We start from the raw sequence: 21,595 nt of genomic DNA, 5'->3' as shown, positions 1-21,595 counted from the left end.
GGCGTAAAGTACGTCGATCGTCGAATTCCCTAGCCGTAAATCCTTCGTTCGGTTTATCGCGTAAGCCGAAGTCCGCCGTTCCTTTATAGCCTTAGTACTTAATCCCCCTTATTCCTTAGTATTAACGGACGTAAACCTCCGCTACGATAACCTCGTTAAGGTTACGACGCGTTCCCTTTCTTCCCCCGGCTTAGTAAGGATTAGAGTTTTCTAGTCCGGGGAAACCTCTATACCGTATAGGTAAAGAGGAGATACCTAGTTAACCCTTAGGACGCGTCCGTTTCCCTGCTATTCCCTTAATTAGGAGGGCTAAAAGGAGATTAAGAAGAAGGTAGCCGAGATAAAGAAAGAGAACGTCGATCGGGTTAGATCGATAAGGGTAAACCGGGCTAAGTTAGCTATAAAGTAATAGAAGGGCCTTCTTATAATATTAAACGAAAAGTTAAAGGCGCGGCCGTAGTAGTTAGATAGTAGCTAGTAGAATAGAGTTTCGCGGTAGTTTTTAAGGGAAGATATTAATCGGAATATACCGTATTATCCTTTTTAATTTAATTACTTCTTACGGTATAATTAAACTAGGGAGGCTATAATGATACGGTAAGATATACCCTCCTAATATATTACGTAATACGTTACGATAGGCCTTATACTTATATAGAGTAACTATAGTACCCGTAAGTACGGGATATATTATGCTTATTATTTAATTTACGACCTAGTTAAATTATTATCTTTATTATTTTTACTTTAATTAAAGATTCGTTTTTATTATTAGATTCGTCGTTCTCCGATTAATATATCTACTTTAGTTATAAGCGCTTAAATTACTTCGTCGTACCGCTATAGCCGAATAAGTGACTTTTACGTTTTGCCCCTTTTCTTCCCTTACCTTTTATACCTTTAGGTTAGCGACTACTATATCTCTACGACTAAGGGATATAGCTAAGATACGATAACTACATTAGATTCCTTGCCTTTCGATTAATATAGTGATATTAGTTTTATTTATTCTGGACCATCGTACGTGCTGTAGTCTTCGATAGAGTATACTTTCGAGTGAACCTATCCGGGTTTCCAGTAGCGCGTACGCTCTGCTCCTCCTTAATATAAAACTTTTAGATTTTTTGCTTAGTAATATAAGAAATTATTCATGATTTAAGGTTTTTTGAAACTGTACTAACAGTTTGCCATATAATTTATTAGTAAATCTGTTAACTATGCTTTATATCGGCCTCTTAACCTATTTTTTTCACGATAATAAAGTGGGTCTATTACCTAATCCTTTATACTATAAATAGAATAATGGTTAAGATTATGTAAACCTTTTTCTTTTCATTTTTCTAATTTTTATTAAATTAATTAAGTCTTAAAAACGTTGATTTTTAGTATTCCTTTTTATAACCTCTTTGTATAGAAAAATAGGACAGTCGGAAAGGTGGAATTCTTACTGTGAAAATAGGTACGATTTTAAAAAGTTTTAACATATTCCAAAACGTGGTTTTCTTAAAATAATAAATTAAATAAAAACGGAATCAAAGAATAAAAATAGGATAACTTAATATTAGTTATTTTTCTATTTATCAAAAAAGTATTAGGTAATGGACCCACTTTATTACCATAGAAGAATTAGGTAAACATATCGATATCAGCACAGTTAACAAGGTTACTAATAAATTATATAAGAAACTGTTAGTAGAATTTCAAAAAACCTTAAATCGTATATAACTTCCCATATTAGTAAGCAGAAAATCCGTAAAGTTCATATATTGATTTAATCATGCTAATTGATTACGTAAGTAAATCTCTGATTTTTCCGATTTTTTCCCGGTCTTTTACGAGGATAAATCGTTTATATGTAAACCTATATAAAATACCTAGCTCGCGAAGGGGTGGCTCGCGAAGGGGTAGTCTAGCTTACCCCATCGATCGACCGGTGCCTGTCCCTCGTCGCTGGTCTGCTACCTGACGTCCTGCTCTTCTTGGCCGGGGAGTCGGTATCGGCTCGAGAGCTTGTTCAATCGGCATCCTTAGCGAATGTAGTGGTCACCATACCTAACTCTCTCAGCATCGCCGAAACCCACTCTGAGAAGACTGTCGAGTGCGTCGGATGCCTAACGGCATTTGTCTCGGACTCGGTCATCGTATTACCAACTGCCTCGTCAGATCGCAACTCCGACGAATCGGGTGAGACTGGTGGTATCCAAGGTTAGCTTAAATCAACCGGAGATGACGCGCGAATGCGATCTTGGGTTGTCATAGCTATCGAAAATGCGTTACCTGGCCCTCGGCAACAAATATAGGTAAGATTACCGTCTTGCTCGATAAAGCTCTAGCTTCTCTCGCACTTCAACGCCGGACTTCTCTTGTTCAAAGGGAGCAGCAAGGTTTCTCTGCCAACAGGTTGGCGTGAGTTTCAATCAATTACAAAAGCGACCACGGTGAGTACAGCGACCACCGCTACATACCGCCTCCTCCACCACCCGACCACGTGGCACCCTGCCATCTCCCATACCGGGGTCGTGCCGAGCCCCTCTTTTGGTACAATTATGCTTCATGTACCTACTCCGTACTTCCCATGAATTGAATACGTGGGTTGTGTGGCACTGGTGATGCATCTTCTATGCGCCCTTCCTCTTTGTGCCCCCCGGCTCACGACACACAACCAACCTATGTGGTCGACGCCATAGTGCAGCTGAGGTTGCCACATCGATTGTCCGCGCTCTGGACGCCTTCTCTCCTGGTCCTTTTTCACGTCCATTTCTTCCTTGCCTCTGTCCTGTCCCCGTGGCCGCATGACCGTAACATCTCTCGGTGATATAAACCTACCTACCTAATGCACCATCGCCTTTTCAGACCTCATATGCCTGGCACCGCCAACTCATCCGTCGCAGGAGCTTCGAAAAAGTTGGGTACGCTTAGACAATAGCAGTAAGGAGCGAATACTGATACGAGGGTACTTTTGGCATCTAGAAGTATACCCATTACTGTGTACCTGAATATCGTCCCAACTATTTGCCCGGGTAAACCCCTACCCACAATATGGATACTCAGATCTTTATTCCTTTCAGCTCCAGTCCGCCCAATATCGCCGCCAAAATGTCAGACCCTAAGGAGCGATTCTTCCGCTATTTCCAGGCAGAGATAACGGGTGAGAGATGTTACGTCGTGGTCCTGACGTGGGGGCGTGAGCGAGAGTAGCCACGAGCTAATGGGGCGAAAAGCTATTCAGGGCCAGATCGATGATCTAGCGACCTTGTCACCCGTAGGCGGAGAGCGGCAGGACTGCACCGACACCGTGCTGGCTGGCATCTCGCGCCTGTCCAACGAGGTCATGGACGCCGCTGACTATATCCCCGCCTACGACCAACGGACGTATTCTCAGGTAACAGGTTTCATATCGCCATGCTTCCAAACCATCCCTTTTCGCGGCGTTATTCTCACAAAGCGGGTGAATGAAATAGGCCGTCAAGGCTTTGACGGAGAAACTTAACGAGACCACCGCAAAGTTCGCGCCGAAGTCGCGCTTCCAGTTCAAACCGCGGGCGGTCGCGAAGTCGGAGGCGGAACAACGACCCGACCTACGGCGCCGGCGAGGACCCTTGGGTAACAGCGCTGACTTGTCGGGACGGTCGGCGGTCGCGGCCGGCTCAGACGTGGGCGGCGATCCCGTGCAGCCCGCCAAGGACTACAACCAGGAGATCGAGCGACCCGACGAGCTAGGCACAGGCATTCGGAAGCCAAGTTTCTCGGCCGTGGAGAGTGTCGCGCTTCGCGACCACACGGGCCTGCACATCATGCTGCCGCCGGCGGCGGCGGGGGCTGCATCCTCAGGAAACCTGACGAACCTGAGTCGCTGCGTGGTAGACATGCCAGCGCCGACAATCGGCGACAGCAGCAGCGGCAGCGGCGCACCATTCGCGAGTCTCGCGCTCAAGAACATACGACAGAGCCTTGTCGTTACCGGCCGCGTTGCGGGGCCGGTGCACGTCACGGGCCTAAGGGACTGCGTCGTCGTCGTAGCGGCGCGACAGCTCCGCTTCCACGAGTGTATCGGCGTCGACGTGTACCTACACTGCGCGAGCCACCCCATCATCGAGGATTGTTCGCGGATGCGCTTCGCGCCGCTGCCCGAGTTTTATGTGAGTCCCCCCACCCCATTCCTCTCACTCCTGTGACCCTTTCCTCTTCGTGCCTCCCCAGGGCGACTTAGCCCTCACCGTGACTGCGAACCAGTCGGGCTTGCTTGGTATGGCTGACAGGTCCTGGCGCCAAAACTAGGCTACCAAGTTAGGCACCACAGACGAGAGCAACCAATGGGACCAGGTCGATGACTTCAAGTGGCTGAAGAGCGAGCCGTCGCCAAACTGGACCGTGCTACCCGAGGGCGAGCGCGTCGCCGCCGACGTCTGGCAGGACGCGGTCCGCGGCGGCCCGAGCCGAAGCACGGACGACATACTACGGACGGTTGGTGTGCCCTCCTCGTAGGGGCGGCTGGGTGGTCGAGAGTTAGGTATGTGTACTTGGGGAGTGTACAGGCGTGGGTAGGAGTGCAGGTTGTGGAATAAGGGGGCAACGGAAGAAAAGCCGGATGCCTACGATACTGGGCTAGGAGTCTCTCGGTGGTGTATGTATAGATACCAGATCTAGCCTTCGGCGTTGTTCCGCTGAGTTTATCCAAATTGTGATAACTTGTGAGGTCTGACCTGACCATTTATGCCCTGACTTCTTTTGATCCTGAGGGATATCTACGTGCGCATTGGGCATTGTAGAGATTCCGATAGTTTCCGAGTGTTCGTAGCGTGTGGGTGCAGGCAGTGTTCTGACCCTTAGCATGGTTGTTACTTGATGAAGCTATTCTTCAAGCTATGGTTTCCATGCGCCGATAACTACACCATGAGTCCAATAGTCTCGCATCGGGCAGTTGTTGCGGGCAGGGTGGTATAATCTAACCGATTACCCACCCAAAATATTTAGTGCTATGTCGTCCATTGCGCCCCATAGGCAGCCAAAAACCCTCGCAACCGGGGCACTCCTCTCGCACCCCTCTCGCATGTGTGAAAGGTGAATCCATGCCTCCTTCGGCCTTCCTCTTGTCTCCGCCCTTCGTCTGACCCATTCTCCCGAGAGTAGACGCGGTTTACGTCGAGGTATACTCGTGGCGGATAGGTATCATCGCCGCTCATCCCTTTGTTATTTCCGCGTCTCACCTTGCCGTTCATGCTCCCAAAAGGTATGGCGAAGGCGCCCGAAGTCAACACCCAAATGGGCTGATTGCATTTTTATTGTTCACTATTCCCCCTCTCCGGACATTAACCACAACTCTCCGCGGCGGAGCCAGCAGTGTCGTCGAATTCCCTCCCGTCTATCGGCATCCTCTTTGTATCGCACACCACCCTCTCCCTCACTCCAAGTCCATCCTCTCGCCGTCATCCTCGTCCTCGTCATTTGCGACGTCCTCGCCGCCCGCGGCCGCAAAGCGCGCGCCCATCTCGCCCAGCGCGGTGAGCACGCGGCGCTGACGGCGCAGGCGGTCCTCGAGGGCGGCGATCTCGGCGCGCTGCTCGGCGGTGCCGCGCGAGGTGTCGGGCAGCGCGCGGACGAGCACCCGCGCGCGCTGGAAGCGGTGCTTGAGGACGTCGGCAGCGGGGCCGATCTCCTTGAGCGAGAGTTCGCCGGTGTGGGTGGTGGTGGTGGCGCCGTTGTGGGTCTGCGCCTGCGAGGACTGCGAGGCCGGCCGGTGGAGCGACGACGCGGCGGGGTGAGGCTGCGACTGGGACTGGGACTGCGAGGGCGTCGGCGCAGCCGTCGCGGTGGTGGCAGCGGGCGTAGCTCCGGTGGTCGTGGAGGCGGAGGTCGGGATGCGCAGGCGGTTGAGAAGTATAGCGAGCTCGGTCAGCGTGTCGAGGGTGTCGGGGTTGAGGCCCTCGGGCATGGCGAGGATCTGGGCCTGCGCAGGCGGGGTCGCTGTAGTCATGGTGGCCGAGGGTCGTCGAAGTAGTTAGGTGAGTGACAGGATGGCTCAAGGGGGCAGAGGAGAGAACTGGGTGGGAAGTGCATGTAGCAGTACAGGATGGGAGAGGGAGACCAATGACAATTTATGTAATAGCGAACCTTGATGGCAGGCAGCGATGTAAGCCCGGGGTCAGGTAGCTGTTTTCTATCTTCATCCAATCCTCTTCAGCCTTATTCTGGGCGGCATGAAGCTAGAGAATGGCGGCGACGGTGATTTGATGGCGGGCCAAGGTCGTATAACAGAGCGACGATACGCTGTCCACTAAGCTCGAGACTGAGGCTGAATGCGATAGGTCCGTGTGTGGCCTTGTCGGCGTGTTGGGACGCGGTCCTACGACATGCCGGGCAAGGGGGCGGTTTCCAAGTGTGTACTGACGTCACCCCTGTTGGTGGGTCCCTGACAAGCAACCTTTATTTACCTACGTATCGAGAAAATTGTGCTCGACTTATGAGAAGGTGGGGTCAGAGGGGGAGGGGCTTGAGTCTACGTGTGTACACTAGGTACCTACTCACATACAGTGTAGGTAGGTAGGCAGGCTCTATATACCTACCTACCGTAAGAGGCATACATACATCGTGTGGGTTCTCTGCGTCCGCCCTGGGTGAGGGGTAGGTACTTATGAGGGACCTATGCGCCCGCAGAGCTGTAGAGGCTTGGTAGGTAATCGGTATACAGTATCAAGTCCATTAGTTGCAAATAAGCCACCGCTGCCAGCGGGGCGAAATACCCATATCGCCATCATAGTCCCCCCTCGAGATGACCTAACACAATCGATGATAACCAACGGATTGCGGCACGGCGCTGGCGATAGGAGAGAGCAAGCCAGGAGAGAAAAAAAAAACACCACCCCCACTACGACAGACCGATAGACCGATAAGTAGTACCTCTCCTCTCAGCTCACTCCATAGCAGCCCACCATCATCCGAAACACCTCATCTCTCAACAACCCGCCCATCCCAACTCCCCAATTCCGACCCATTGCTTGGTTGCGACTGGGATAAAATCACGCAGCGCCCCCGAATCCATCGGCATCCCTGCTCCTCTCCCCGGTCCTCTCTTTATTTTCGTCCACACGTCTGCCCAACCTACACCTTCTTCCTCTCTCCGGAGCAGCATTCAGAGACGAACAATCTCGCCCGCACCCGCACCTGCGCATACACACAACATACACCTTCATAGAGACCCCAAGCAACCATGACGACGCCAACGCAGAAGGCCTGCCTCAGTACGTCCCGTCTTGCTCTTTCTCTCCCCCCCACTCCTCCGCCCCATTCTCCTTCGTCTTTAGCCTCCTCACCATCTGCTCTCTCCCCTCGCGTGGCCACCGCTAGACGGCCTGATTACTTCGTTTTTGCTTACTACCTCCTCATATACCTCGAGATTGGCTGGCTAATCGTCTACCTCCTCCGGTCCAACAGTCGTGATTGACGGCTGGGGCATCCCCTCTGCCGAGTCTCCCAAAGATGGCGACGCCATTGCTGCCGCCAAGACCCCCGTCATGGACGAGCTCTCCAAGAGCCCGACCGGTTACACTGAGCTCGAAGCCTCCTCGCTTGCCGTCGGCCTTCCCGAGGGGCTCATGGGCAACTCTGAGGTTGGTCACTTAAACATCGGAGCCGGGCGAGTTGTATGGCAAGACGTCGTCCGCATCGACCAGACTATCAAGAAGGGCGAGCTTCCCAACAATGAGGTCATCAAGAACGTCCTGCTGAGGGCGAAGAACGGGAATGGAAGACTCCACTTGTGTGGTCTTGTTTCCCACGGGGGTGTCGTAGGTTGCGCCTAACCCCACAAGCAAGGTAGCCCGGCGGCTAACCCGGCGTGTCTAGCACTCGAAACAAACACACCTATACGCCCTGCTGAAGGCTGCCAAAGCTGCCGGTGTTCCTAAAGTTTTTATCCACTTTTTCGGTGACGGCCGTGACACCGACCCTAAGTCCGGGGCAGGCTATATGCAGGAGCTCATTGATACGGCCAAGGAGATCGGCGTTGGCGAGATTGCTACTGTCGTAGGCCGATATTACGCCATGGATCGGGACAAGCGGTGGGACAGGGTTGAGGTTGCGTTGAAGGGCCTCATCCTGGGCGAGGGAGAGCAGAGCTCGGATCCCGTCCAGACCATCAAGGAACGATACGAGAAGGGCGAGAATGACGAGTTCCTCAAGCCCATCATCGTAAACGGTCAGGAAGGCCGGATCAGGGATGGCGACGAAGTCTTCTTCTTCAACTACCGGTCTGACCGTGCCCGACAGATCACGCAACTGCTTGGTGATGTCGACCGCTCCCCCAAACCCGACTTCCCCTACCCCAAGATTAACCTCGTAACCATGACCCAATACAAGGTGGGTTACCCATTCGAGATCGCATTCGAGCCTCAGCGTATGGATAACGTGCTCGCCGAGTGGCTGGGCAAGCAGGGGGTCAAGCAGGTCCACATTGCCGAGACCGAGAAGTATGCCCATGTTACGTTCTTCTTCAACGGCGGTGTCGAGAAGGTCTTCGCCCTGGAGACCCGAGACGAATCTCAAGACCTCGTGCCATCGAACAAGAGCGTCCCCACTTACGACAAGGCGCCAGAGATGAGCGCCGACGGCGTGGCTAAGCAGGTCGTCAAGCGGCTCGGCGAACAGCAGTTCCCGTTCGTCATGAACAACTTTGCCCCGCCAGATATGGTGGGCCACACGGGCGTGTACGAGGCCGCAATTGTCGGGTGCGAGGCAACGGACAAGGCTATCGGCTTGATCCGTGACGCCTGTAAGAAGGAAGGCTACATCCTGTTCATCACCGCTGACCACGGCAATGCCGAGGAGATGAAATTTCCCGACGGCAAGCCTAAGACCTCGCACACGACCAACAAGGTCCCATTCATCATGGACAACGCACCCAGCGGGTGGTCTCTAAAGAAAGGGGCCGGCGTTCTGGGAGACGTCGCTCCAACGATTCTGACGGCCATGGGCTTACCAGTTCCCGAGGATATGACGGGCAATAATCTTCTGGTTGTGGCGTAGAGGGTGTAGGGGCCTAGGTAGAAATGGGTACGTAGGAACATCAGGCGTGGTTGGGACAAGGGTGCTAAAGGGAGAGGGCATAATTAGAGGTTACTACAGGAGTCGTAGAGATACCAACCATACAGATGAAAAGATGTGCTTTATAACGAACCTGCCTTTCTTATGCGCATCCCGTGTCCATCATTTTACTAGGAACGTACCTACCTAATTAAAACACGGATCTGGTTGTGTCCTGTTGAATGCATAACTTAAAAAGAGTTATGCATTCAACGAGCTACATAGAATTATGCGATCAATAGAATAGGCTAGTCCATCCATAGGCTAGCGCGCACAAGTACATCAATCGGATTTCTAAAACCACCTCATCGCCCCGCCATCGACACCCTTTTTTTTTTTTCCTTTTTTCGCTTTTCAGAACTTCGACCATCGCCGAAGGACTCGCCCGCCTAGAATCCCTTCCGGCGACGACCACTTCTCAAGATGGATTCCGAAGACCCTCAAGAGCGGCCTGAGGATGTCAGCAACATCATCAACGGCCTGGAGCGGTACAACCCCGAAGCTGTCGGCAACCTTGAGGACTACCTGCGCCACCAGTGCGAGAACCGATACACCGACTCGAATGCTAACCGGACGCTGCTGAAATTGTGAGTATCCTCAGTTTGTACAGGGGACACGTTTGACGAGACGCAACGACATACTATACATCTACACCCATGGGCTGGAATGATGATCAAGTAATCCACGTTTCCTATTAGCATGACTACGGCGCTGAGGTTGACTCAACCCTCGCCGCTCTGATGTCACCTTTATTAGCTCTATCTGACCGCCTCGACTATGCCTTTGCTCCTCATATCGTCGATCATTCTCCTGGGCTCGTCCCTGGAGAATACAACTTCTTGAAAATCGTTGTCGGCTAACCACCACCCCGGGACTATAGGTACCAGTTGAACCCGGACCGGATTAAGGACGAGGTTATTACCAATATCCTAGTCAAAGCCCTGACCTGCTTTCCGTCACCACAATTCTCACAGGCGCTACACCTCATCCCTCCGTCATTAGTGGCGCCGAACTCGCGGGCGGAACTACCGGAGGCGATAGGGAAGCTGCGGGAGCTAGCCATACAGTTGCAGGGTGCGCAATACGCGCGGTTCTGGGCGACGCTCGACTCGGACGACCTGTACGCAGATTTGACTACTGATATCGAGGGATTCGAGGAGCTCATCCGCGTCCGCATCGCCACCCTCGTCAGCCACGCCTACCGCGAGATCGACCTGCATGTGCTTGAGCAGTGGCTTGGCCTCGAGGGCCAGGCCGCCCTGCGCTTCATCACTGACACTGCCGGCTGGAAGGTCGAAGAGGCCGTCGTCAAAATCCCTCGCAATACCGAGAACGAGGCTAAGAAGTCGGAGGTCCGCGAGGATGTCAACGTCGACATGTTCTCCCGCGTCGTCCGCCGGGCCTGGGAGGAGACCATATGAAATGGTCAGCTGAGATGATGCAGAGTGGCGGAGGTAGCCATTACGTTATGATTAGGGACGGCCTGGTAAAACTTGCTAGCATTGGGACAAGACGAAATAAAAATGTCTTTGGCGTTACGGATGACGATTCAACCAACAACCTTAGGGTGGGTATTAATAAGGGGGGAACGAATTATTTTTCCTGTTCTGATCTGTCTCTATGTACCTACGCGTAAATTGGTACATGTGAGACTACGAGAGTAGTAAAAATCAAATGATATGAACAGATATCACGTAGCGAGAGCCACGTGTGCGAGAGCGCGCGCAAGGAGCTATCTCACGAGCAACGAACGGCGGGAGGAGGAGCAAAGGAAGGAAAAAGGTCTTGTTCTATCTAAGAACTAGCTAATGGAATGGAAGCAACGGGAGCGTATATATAGGAGCTCCTGTTGCTAAGGTAAGCAACGAAGAGGCGCAACCTCTACGTAACAACAGATAATAAGAAAGGGTATATACGAGCTGTTAAGAAATCGTAAATTAAATAAAATACGTCGAAGTACGCTGCGCTTCTCTACGTTTTCGTACCGAAAACCTAGGACCTTTCCAAAGGCTAGAAGGAAATAGGTAAGTAGGAATCGACGATTAATTAAACTACGAAAAGAAATTAATAAATAATCGACTGTAAATAAAATAAAGAGAAACCAACATTATGTAATATAAAATAAGGCCTGAATTATTCTACGAAGTAGAATAATTCGGGCTTATTTTTAACGTAAACGCTAAAAATAATAACCTATCTAGAGGATAGAGAGATATAGAAAGTATACTTTGTTTATTTAATAACGATTTTTAAAGTTACGAACTTTATTTATTATAGAAAACCTAGAAAACGTATATATAGAAAACTTATAATTCATACGAAACTATCTTTTATAAATTCGAAACTAGTTTAAATTTTTACGTTAACGCATATTATATCGAGTAGAGCGTATATTATTTACGATAAAAAACGTTTATAGTAAAACGAATTTAAGAAGAATAAAACATTAAAGAAATCTAATATAGAAAAAGTTTTTTAAAGTTAAAATTACGTAGGTACGTAATTTCTATATTAAAAAAGGGCGCTATGCCTAATAAAACTACGAAACCTTTAAACTTATATCTTCATTACTTCTTTCTACGTTTCTTTTCTACTTTCTTTTACGTACCTCTATTTTTTTCTCTTAATATACGTAAGATTTCTCGTAATAATTTATTATTAGAAAAAGCGTTAGTATCTAATCCTTATTACTTTATAACTCGCTCTTCCGCCTTCCGGATTACCTTTCTAGTTTTCTTATAGACTTTATTAAAAGCTTACTTTAAATTAGAATTTCTATACTAGCGTATTTTATTACGTATTAACGTACCTTTTTATTAATTCTTTTAGAATCGAAAGCTTTTTTTAATTCCATAAATTTAACGAGCTTTAACTCGGCCCCCCGGGGTACCTTAGCGCAGGCGTAGTAGCCCTTATAGTAATAATAATAGCAATTATCTTTTATACTTATTAATTATCGCGTATACGTAACTTTCCGCGTTTTTTACGCTATTTTATATACCGGTTCTTTTTACGTAAGCGTTCGCCCATAATCGATTAATTCGTTTAAAACATACCTTATAAGGTAACGCTTTTTTCTCGTTACCGTCGTCGTCGCTACCGTCGTCGCTACTAATAAAGGGGCGGATTCGGTTTATAGGTAGATTCTATATAAACAAATTAGCGCCTACGTATATTATTACTTAATCGCGTACTTTTTTTTATACCATAAAGTTCGTAGAGTATAACTTACTTTATAGGGTATATCAAAGAAAGGAAGGTCGCTACCGCCGCCGGCGGCCGCTAGGCCGTTAGTACTACCTATCGTAGTATTAATACTAGCTACGCGGCGGGCGTCGCTAGCCGATAATTAATCGAGGCCTAGGTTAACGAACTCGGTAGTCGAAATTCTAGATATTACTTTAATTAATTAAATCTATCGCGCGCGTATTAAATTTCTGACTTTTTTCAACTACTTTAATCTTATTTTATTAAATAAAAAACTACGAAATATCGTTAGCGTTCGTTTTAAGCTTAATTAGCTATATATAAAGGTTTAAACTTACGTAGTTATAGGAAGGATAAGAGGCGTAAGGAAAAAGGAAAGGAAATAATAAAAGTAATTAATAATAGAAAATAAGTTATTTTATTTCGGAAATAAGGAAGCGTTATAAGAAGTGGTAATTAAAGAAAGATACGTCGCTAGTTACTAAGGAAGTCGCGATATCTTTATACGTTAGGAAGGAGCGGCGTATTTTAGGAAACGCTCCGTAATTAAAGTAAGAAAGACGTACTTCCATATAAAAAATAATATATCTATGTTACTTTGATACCCGTACTCTTTACTTCTACGCGGTTTAGCTATATAAAGATTAATTAAAGTATTAAAACTATACTCGCTCGATAGAATTAACGTATATACGCTACTTTTATTCGTTATTTATAACGTTAAAGTACGTTATTTATAAGGATATCGTCATAGGTATAAAGGTTAAGTAAATAATTATATACGTAAACGAAGATCTCTATTTTCTAGCTTAGCTTTTATACTTATGAAATATATATTAGCTTAAATATTAACGAACGTAAAAAGAAACTTATTATTTTTTAGCTCCTTATATACTATATTCTTATAAAATGATTCGTCGAATATTAAGCCTTATAGCGAGGTAACCCTAAAACAGGCGACGTAATTTAACCTTAACGCGAATTTCTTTTTTATAATTCTAACGATAGCGTAAAGAATAATAATACTTTACGCTTTATAAATGGTTATTACGTATAAGATAATTAGAGGGAATTATTCTCGTATATAAGAGATATCCTTATAATCGAACTCCTAACGCTCGCGTAATATTAGTATTACCTTTTTCCTTGGAAAATCGCGTAGCTTATTTCCTTAAGTATCTTTAAACCCGGGTCCGTTGTAATCGTCGAAAGCTACTATAACTACTATTAACGGCTCGCGTTTAGGATTAGCGCCTTACGCTTAACTTATATCGTAAATAAAGCCTTAGGAGCTATTTATAAGCCGTATTTCGGAAGAGATATTACGTAATAATATTACTCGAGCGCTTATATAAAGCGGTAGCTTAAAGGAGAGGTTACCGGCTAGGTCGTTAGGCGCGTTTAACGCTCCTCGGCCGTAATAAATAACGTACGTTTAAATGATTAACGAATTAAGCGTTACGAAATAGTTAAAATTATATTAAAGTATCTTCTTACGTATAGAGTATATACGTACCGTTTCTTTAAAGCTAAGACGATCCTACTTAGTTAGTACCGCGGTTATTCTCGTAGATAGGAGCTAGAACGATTCGGCGAAAACTTACGTTAAGCGTAACTCGTTTAGCGCTTTTCGAAAAGGCGCTTAATCCTCGCTTACCTAGCGCCAAACTACCGATAGAAATACCGACTTAGAAAAAGCTCTATACGTATTATAGCCGACGAATTCGTTTACCGAAAGATACATCGAATTAAAAGTATAGATAGGCTTTAATAATACTAGGGGTAACTAAAAGAAGTCGCCGATTAAGATTATATTTACGCTATTAAAAACCCGCGAACTACGCAGAAATATCTACCGTAAACGGCGATTAATAAACCTAAGTATACGTAACTTTAATATATTCTTTTCGTCGATAATTAAATAGCGAAGGTTAATAAGGCGTCGTTATATCTTAGCGAGAGCGTTAATAAAGAACGGCTTAAAGCTACGTTTTATAAGTAAACGAAGGAAAGAATATATCATTTTCCCGCGAATGTTATTACTCGTAGCGCTAGTTAAGGTAGTAAGGGCTACCGAGTCTTAAGTAAGAGCCTAGCGAACGTAGAAGGCTAAAATCTTAATTAGATACGATTTTTTAATACCGCTACTACCGTCGATTTAAGATAAGAGCTAGTTTTAACTACGACTTTATGCGTAGCCGAAAACGATATCGTAAACTAGCCTTTATTCCGGATTTAGCGTATTATAAGTATCTAAGGGAACGATCTCCTGCTCCGGCGTATCCGTAGTACTTATTATTTCGCGTTAATAAATAGAATCGTAAAAGTAAGGGTATTTATATCGGACTACGTATATAGCTTAATCGTAGTTTACGTCGATATCTTTATTCCTAAGTATGTTAAATATTTCCTACGTAGTCGCTTAGTTCGGAAGTAGTGTAGTGGTGCGGTGGATCTAGGCCACGTAGCCTTTTCGATGTCTATTTATATGGGTCGCGCACTCATATTTTCATCAGTCAGACTTAGACCTGTAGACATCACGACCTACAGCTATTCATTCGTTTCTTGCCATGCCTTTTCTCGCGATCCTCGTTGCCGTTTCTAGTCTCCTTCTTCCCTTTTTTTCTTTTCTCAGCTGCCGTTTTCAGCTAGCCGATCAACCCATTACAGCTGTTTAGAGCTGTAATCTTAGTTAATCGGCACTGGGCTAGTTGTTAGCAGTTGGGTAGCCGTTTCGTGCCTCCATCACAGCGTGCCCACGCTGCTCCTGTTCAGTAGACGCGTTAGTTTAGCCTAGTCCTCTTCGTTTAAAGCCTGCTCTTCTTTCTCTAAGAGCTCGAACTTCTCTTCGTCGGGTCTAGGAAGGTCGCCGTAGTAATCGTCCTCGTGTTAATAGGTTACTTAATATCGCGTATACGTTAATATATACGTTAGAAATTAGGTACCGTTAACTAAAAGTAGCTCGTCCTTATTAATATATAGATAATTTAATATAAGCTTAACGTAGTAAAACGACTTTAACTCGTTAGGGCCTTCATTTACGTGGTAGATAGGGTAATAATTAAGTATACGCTCTTTTACGTTACGTTAGAAAGGACGTTAATCGTAAGCGTATGACTTATTAAAATTCTAAATCGATACGAAGCGAAAGAAGCTTAATTTAATAACCTTTAATACCTTTAAATCGCGCTAGAGATACTTCCTATAAGTATTACGCCCGTTAGAAACGTCGCTAGAGCCGAGCTCGAGGTTATAATCTTATTCCGCTAAAGGCCGGTAATTTACGTTACGTATAACATACGAATTAGCTTATAAGAATAACCTATATAATATATAGTAAACCTTTTACGTAAAGTAATCTCGCTCTCCGATTAATTCATTTATTAATTTCGATATAAAAGAAAAAGAGGATTTACGTTAAGGACCTTTAAGAGGATTTACTTAGTAAGGACGCTATAATTATCGGTCTTAATTTCCCTTTTAGAATAATACTTCGCTACGTAATTTATAATAGCTTTTGCGCTAATATAAGGCGAAATATTAATATTAGTTAACTAAGTAAAGGTAATTATTCGATTATATTAATTTAATTATTCGTCGTTACGTTACGTTTTAAATAATTACTAGGTTTTATATAGCCTCGGCGTAGGCGCGGTACGGCCGCGGGAAAAGAAATCAGCATTCTAAAGGTAGTAAAACGCTATTACCTTATCCTGCTTCTCGCGTTTTACGCTTATTAATACGGAAGTAATATACGGAGGAGTATTTATAGCGTTAGTAACGATTAATAATTTAAGAGAACTAACGAAACGACGGCCGCGCGTCTAAAGGCCGTAATATAAGCGGATTACTTTTATTTTAATCTAAGCGCCGGCGCGGCTCTAGGTTAACTATAAAGGCGTAGTAGCTCTAAATACGAGAGTAGTTTTAACGCTATTCGAAAGAGGTTATATTAGATAACGGACTACCTTCGAATTAAAATAACCCATAGTAATACGTATTCCTACGCCCTTAAAATTCGTATTAATATTAATAATCGCGTAAACCGAACTTCTTAATTAAAACGATATTACGAAAGAGTTAATTCCGAGCATAAAAATGCTACGCGGTAATATAGGGATTATTTTTTAATAGCTCGTGGGATAAACGTATACGTTAGATTTTAAGGGAGGAGAGTTATTCCTAAAAGCGTAGTATATATTAAAAACGGCTCCGTTAATAAAGATTAATAAGGCTTAAGATAAAAAAAGCGCTAGAAATCCTAAGGTACTTAGTAAAAGTAACGTACTCGCGTTTTCGTTTAAATTAAAAAGGCCGCGTATTTTTTAAATAAATTATAACGCGTATAATACTCCTTAATAACGTATTAACCTCGGTACTTTTAAGGTTTTCTAACGCTTACTCGAGATCTTATCGCGTAATTTATCATTACTTAGCGCCTTTTCTCCTTACGAAATATTTACTTACTACTATCGCTTATTAGCATATAAGTATATTAAGCGCGATAAAGCGGAAAGTAAGGTATTACGCGAATCGATTATCGCGTTAACGTATAACGTACTATACCTAATCGTCGAAATCGATCTTACGCTACTTTAAATATATAAATTTAGCTTCTTTACGCGGAAATAAGGTAGGAAACGCTAATAAAAATAACGTAATTAAACGTATAAACTCGTTAATAAGTGTCTAGCGAATAAAAAGCATAGATAAATAATAGGTACCTATAAGCTTAATAGGATAACCTTTAAAAATAAACGCCCCCTTTAATTCTAACTCTAAACGCTTTATCTTAATTTACTTTAACGTAACGTCTAGTATAATAAATTTATCGTATTAAGCCTCTAATCCTTCTAGGTCGCCTTTCGTAACTAGGTTAATTTAAAGCGTTTAACCGTTATCGACGAAGTCTTAAATATTAAACTACTTAAAAACATTACCGTCGTTAGGTAGTTCTTCTAACGCGACGCGATTTTATTTAAAGTCTTTATAACCTAGGTAATTATATCTTAAATACTTAAGCTATATCTTAATAACGCGCCGGCGTATTCTAAACTTAGTTCGAAATTAAGTTATCTACTCGGGATTTTACGCTAGCTTACGTAAACGTAATAAAACGATATTAAGATATTAAGAAAGGAGGGAAAGATAGTCGTATACTTTACTAACGTTACGTATAAAGTATACGACGTAGCCGTAATATTTATATTACTAACCGCGAATTATAAGTATATTTATTATTATATAAACCCGCGTAATAAGTAATTCTTTAATTATTATTAGCTTTAGTAATAAATTAAAAGATGAAAGGATACTAAAGTTAAGATAATTACCTACGCTAAAAAAGAAAGGCTTATTTACGTACTTCTTTTAGTTTTTATTACGATAACGCTTATAAATATCTACGGTATTTAGATCTATATTAAACTAATATTTTCCGTAACGATTATAATATTTACGTCGTTTTTATTTTAACGCTAATTAAAATCGTATTAAAATCGCGTAATCGATATCGCTAATTACGCTAACGTCGAGGTCTCCTTCCTATCGTAATAGCTTAATTATAAACGAGCTTTAACGATTAAAAACGCTATTAAGTTCTTAAGAGCGAGCGGTATTTAAAGGGAAGGTTTAATTAAAAGATCGGCTTAAGCGTAGTTATTCTCGCGTTAGTTTTAACGTAAAGGATTTTAACGTAAGGGGCCGTAAAGGTCGGCTTCGACGTACTTATACTTATTTTAGTATTAATTCTAACGTAAACGCGCGTAAAGGTCGGCTTCGACGAATTAGCTCTAGCGTTAATTCTGGCGTAAACGCGCGTAAAGGTCGGCCTCGACGAATTAATTTTAGCGCTAGTTTTAACGGAGGCGTACGTAAAGGTCGGCCTCAACGAGCTAACTCTCGCGTAGGTACTCGAGGAGGTCGCCCTCGGGGCGCTAGTTCTAACGCTACCGCTAAATCCGCTAGTTATAATTATATTATTAACGAAGAAAGTAAAGAAATAAGAAAAGGATTATCGTTATTACGTCGGATTATCCTATACCGTCTTCGAATTTATTATCGTAATACGTTACCTACGCTTAAAGCTACTTCTTTAGCGCTTAAATTATATACCCGAAGTTATACGGTAGTAAAATATAATCGATAATAAGTAATATTTAATCGTAGAGCCGGTTAAAGCGTTTTAAGCGTAAGATCGGATTAGGAATCCTATATAGAATTAACGGTAAAGTATAAATTATTAATATTATAGTGGTGCGGTGGATCTAGGCTACGTAGCCTTTTCGATGTATATTTATATAGGTCGCGTACTTATATTTTCATTAGCCAGACTAAGACCTATAGATATTAGAGCCTATAGCTATTCACTCGTTTTCTTGCCATGCCTTTCTAGCCTTCCTCGTCTTTGCCTTTCCAGTCCCTCTTTCCCAGCTGCCGTTTTTAGCTAGCCGATTAACCGATTATAGCTATTTATAGCTATAATCTTGGTTAATCGGCACTAGGCTAGTTATTAGTAGTTAGGCAGTCCTTATTTCGTGCCTCCGTTAGCGTACCTACGCTGCTCCTATTTAGTAGCGACCACCTAGTAGCTCGTCCTTACCTCAGCCTTAGGAGCGACCTTTTAATCGACCGTTTTTGCAGTCAATAGGTTCAGGATACGACGATCAGGAGATTCCTTGTTTTTCAGTTAATCAGGAGCTGTTTTCGTAGCTCTAGAGCCGTCTTTTTTCGTAGCTTTCGGATTAAGCCTTTTCAGGTAGCTGGATCAACAGGAAGGGCAGATAACCATAGCGACCATCAATAACCACGCCCTCCTATTAGCTTTTAATCAGCTTACTGTAGTGGTACGGTAAGACATGCCCTCTTGATACATTACGTAATACGTTACGATAGGCCTTATACCTATATAGAATAACCATAGCTCCCGTAAGTACGGGATATACCATGCTTATTATTTAGTTTATTACCTAGCTAGATTACTATCTTTACTATTTTTACCTTAATTAAAGATTCGTTTTTATCATTAGATTCGTCGTTCTCCGATTAGTATATTTATTTTAGTTATAGGCGTTTAAGTTACTTTGTCGTACCGCTATAGCCGAATAAGTAACTTTTACGTTTTGCCCCTTTTTTCCCCTTACCTCTCATACTTTCGGGCTAGCGACTACTATATCTCTACGACCAAGGAATATAGCTAAGATACGATAACTACATTAGATTCCTTGCCTTTCGATTAATATAGCGACACTAGTTTCATTTATCTTAGACCATCGTACGTACTATAGTCTTCGATAAAGTGCGCTTTCGAGTGAACCTATCCGGGTCTCTAGCATCGCGTACGCTCTGCTCCTCCTCATTACCTAAAAGCTCGTTCGCCGATCAGTGGATCTATCTTATTCTCGTTTCTCAGTTATCTCTTTTAAAGGAGCTATACCCGTTTTTACCCGGTTTCGCCTTCGTTTTTAATAGTACCTAGATGGCAGTTTTCTCGCCCTTAGTTAATCTGACTAAGTTACCGCTACTACCCCCTTTTTATAACACGCGCTTAAAGGCATTCATTCTTTACCGATCGATTTATTTCAATTATAAAAGGCTTGCCGATAGCTCCGATCGCCCTTGTTTTATCCCTGCCAGCCAGTTACGGCACCTAGGGAGGTTTCTCCTTAACCGATAAGGTATTACGATGCCCTTAATTACCATACGAAGATACCGACAGACCTTATACCTACGCCATAAGCCTGATCGGGGACGTACCGATCAGGATCAAGAGACCCATATAAACGATACCGCGATATACGAATTAAATAGGATATTAAATAAGAAAGCCCAGAAATAGCCACAGGAAAGAAACGAGTTATAGGTTAATACCCAGAGACCCCTCTTGTCGCCCTTACCGATATGTGGTTAGTAGGAAGAGCCAGAGCCCCTAGAACCACGTACAGGGGAGGGATCGAGGGTCAAGGGAAGCCCGGTAGATACTGCCGGACGAATATAAGAACGGTTATACGAGAACAGCCAGAAACGAGTTATAGAAACGGGCATTAAATAGGATATATTAGTTAGTTTATAGGATTAGGAATTAGTTGAAAAGGATCGGTAATAGCTATGGACGAGAAGGACGGAGATTACGTTATATCGTATGGGATTATTTCTTTCGTTTCTTACGGGAGCTACGCTTATTTTACCTGCCCGTTACAGTTCCTATTTTCCGATTGATCCCTATTATTTCTTAGTGGCCCTAATAGACCTGGCTCGCTCCTAGTTAATCAGGGTTAATCAGGAACAGATTAATCAGGTTAGTTACAGTTACAGCTCCGCTAGCTTAGTTCTTATTATCAGATCTTTCCTATTATTTCCTGTTAATCGTTAATTAAACTAGCTTAGCTCCTAGTTAGCAGCGATTAAACAGGTTTAGGATTAATTAGGTTTAGGTTTAGGATCAGGTACGGCTGCAGTCAGTCACCTACCCCACCACCCACTTATTACTGTTGCAATTATTCCCAGTTGGCCCTATTTCCTAACTTATCCTATTGGCCTTTAATTAAACTAGCTAGCTTTCAGTTAATCAGGGTTAATCGGGATCAGGTTAATTAGGTTCAATAGGAACGAGAGCCACCGCACCTATTATTATTAGAGTTTAATTACTCCTTGCGGATTAATTAAACTAGGGAGGCTGTAGTGGTGCGGTAGATCTAAGCTACGTAGCCTTTTCGATGTATATTTATATGGGTCGCGTACTTATATTTTCATCAGCTAGACTAAGACCTATAGACATCAGAGCCTACAGCTATTCACTCGTTTTCTTGCCATGCCTTTCTAGCCTTCCTCGTCTTGCCCTTTTCTAGTCTCCCTTTCCCAGCTGCCGTTTTCAGCTGGCCGATCAACCGATTACAGCTGTTTACAGCTGTGATCTTGGTTGATCGGCACTAGGCCAGTTGTTAGCAGTTGGGCAGTCCTTATTTCGTACCTCCGTCAGCGTGCCCACGCTGCTCCTGTTCAATATAGAATATTAACTTAAGTAAAACGGTATATATTTTCGCGGTAAGAGAGATAATTTTTTATATATATAGCGTAATTTCGTAGATTAATAAATTACTCGATAATTTAAATTCTTCCGTAAGTACGACATTCTTTAACTTAAAGCGATTCTATTTTAATTAAACTAAAGATAAATTAAAAAAATAAATTATAAGATATAGAAAAAAATAGGAATTATATAAATAAGAATAGAAACGTATAAATAAACGCGTTAGTAAATATACGTAAGGATCTTAAGGAATAATAGGGATACGTTAAATAAGAAAAACTC

The 21,595-nt window shown here is 44.0% G+C and overlaps 4 protein-coding genes across 4 annotated transcripts; 3 read left to right on the top strand and 1 right to left on the bottom strand.

Moving 5' to 3' along the window:
- Positions 1-3,039: 3,039 nt before the first annotated feature.
- GGS23DRAFT_600084 (TBCC-domain-containing protein) lies at positions 3,040-4,485 on the top strand (the record flags this gene model as incomplete). The annotated part of the gene is made up of 4 exons (XM_051519017.1): positions 3,040-3,148; positions 3,222-3,382; positions 3,462-4,139; positions 4,279-4,485. 4 exons carry the CDS (start codon positions 3,040-3,042, stop codon positions 4,483-4,485), a joined length of 1,155 nt encoding a protein of 384 aa, XP_051368600.1.
- A 916-nt stretch (positions 4,486-5,401) lies between these two features.
- Positions 5,402-5,974, bottom strand: GGS23DRAFT_607308 (uncharacterized protein; the record flags this gene model as incomplete). The annotated part of the gene is made up of 1 exon (XM_051520031.1): positions 5,402-5,974. The coding sequence occupies one exon, from the start codon at positions 5,972-5,974 to the stop codon at positions 5,402-5,404; it is 573 nt and encodes a 190-aa protein (XP_051368599.1).
- A 700-nt stretch (positions 5,975-6,674) lies between these two features.
- GGS23DRAFT_584088 (BPG-independent) lies at positions 6,675-9,245 on the top strand. Its single transcript, XM_051517307.1, has 3 exons — positions 6,675-7,238; positions 7,432-7,784; positions 7,843-9,245. The coding sequence occupies exons 1-3, from the start codon at positions 7,208-7,210 to the stop codon at positions 9,019-9,021; spliced, it is 1,563 nt and encodes a 520-aa protein (XP_051368598.1). The 5' UTR covers positions 6,675-7,207; the 3' UTR covers positions 9,022-9,245.
- A 116-nt stretch (positions 9,246-9,361) lies between these two features.
- Positions 9,362-10,926, top strand: GGS23DRAFT_584085 (armadillo-type protein). Its single transcript, XM_051517306.1, has 2 exons — positions 9,362-9,665; positions 9,959-10,926. The coding sequence occupies exons 1-2, from the start codon at positions 9,502-9,504 to the stop codon at positions 10,497-10,499; spliced, it is 705 nt and encodes a 234-aa protein (XP_051368597.1). The 5' UTR covers positions 9,362-9,501; the 3' UTR covers positions 10,500-10,926.
- The last annotated feature ends 10,669 nt before the right edge of the window (positions 10,927-21,595 follow it).

This window comes from Durotheca rogersii, assembly GCF_024521655.1.
Source record: "Durotheca rogersii strain YMJ 92031201 chromosome Unknown GGS23scaffold_28, whole genome shotgun sequence".
Classification (NCBI taxonomy): Eukaryota; Fungi; Ascomycota; class Sordariomycetes; order Xylariales; family Xylariaceae; genus Durotheca; species Durotheca rogersii.
Note: the sequence above shows the minus strand (reverse complement) of the source record. Positions and strands in the feature narration are given on the sequence as shown.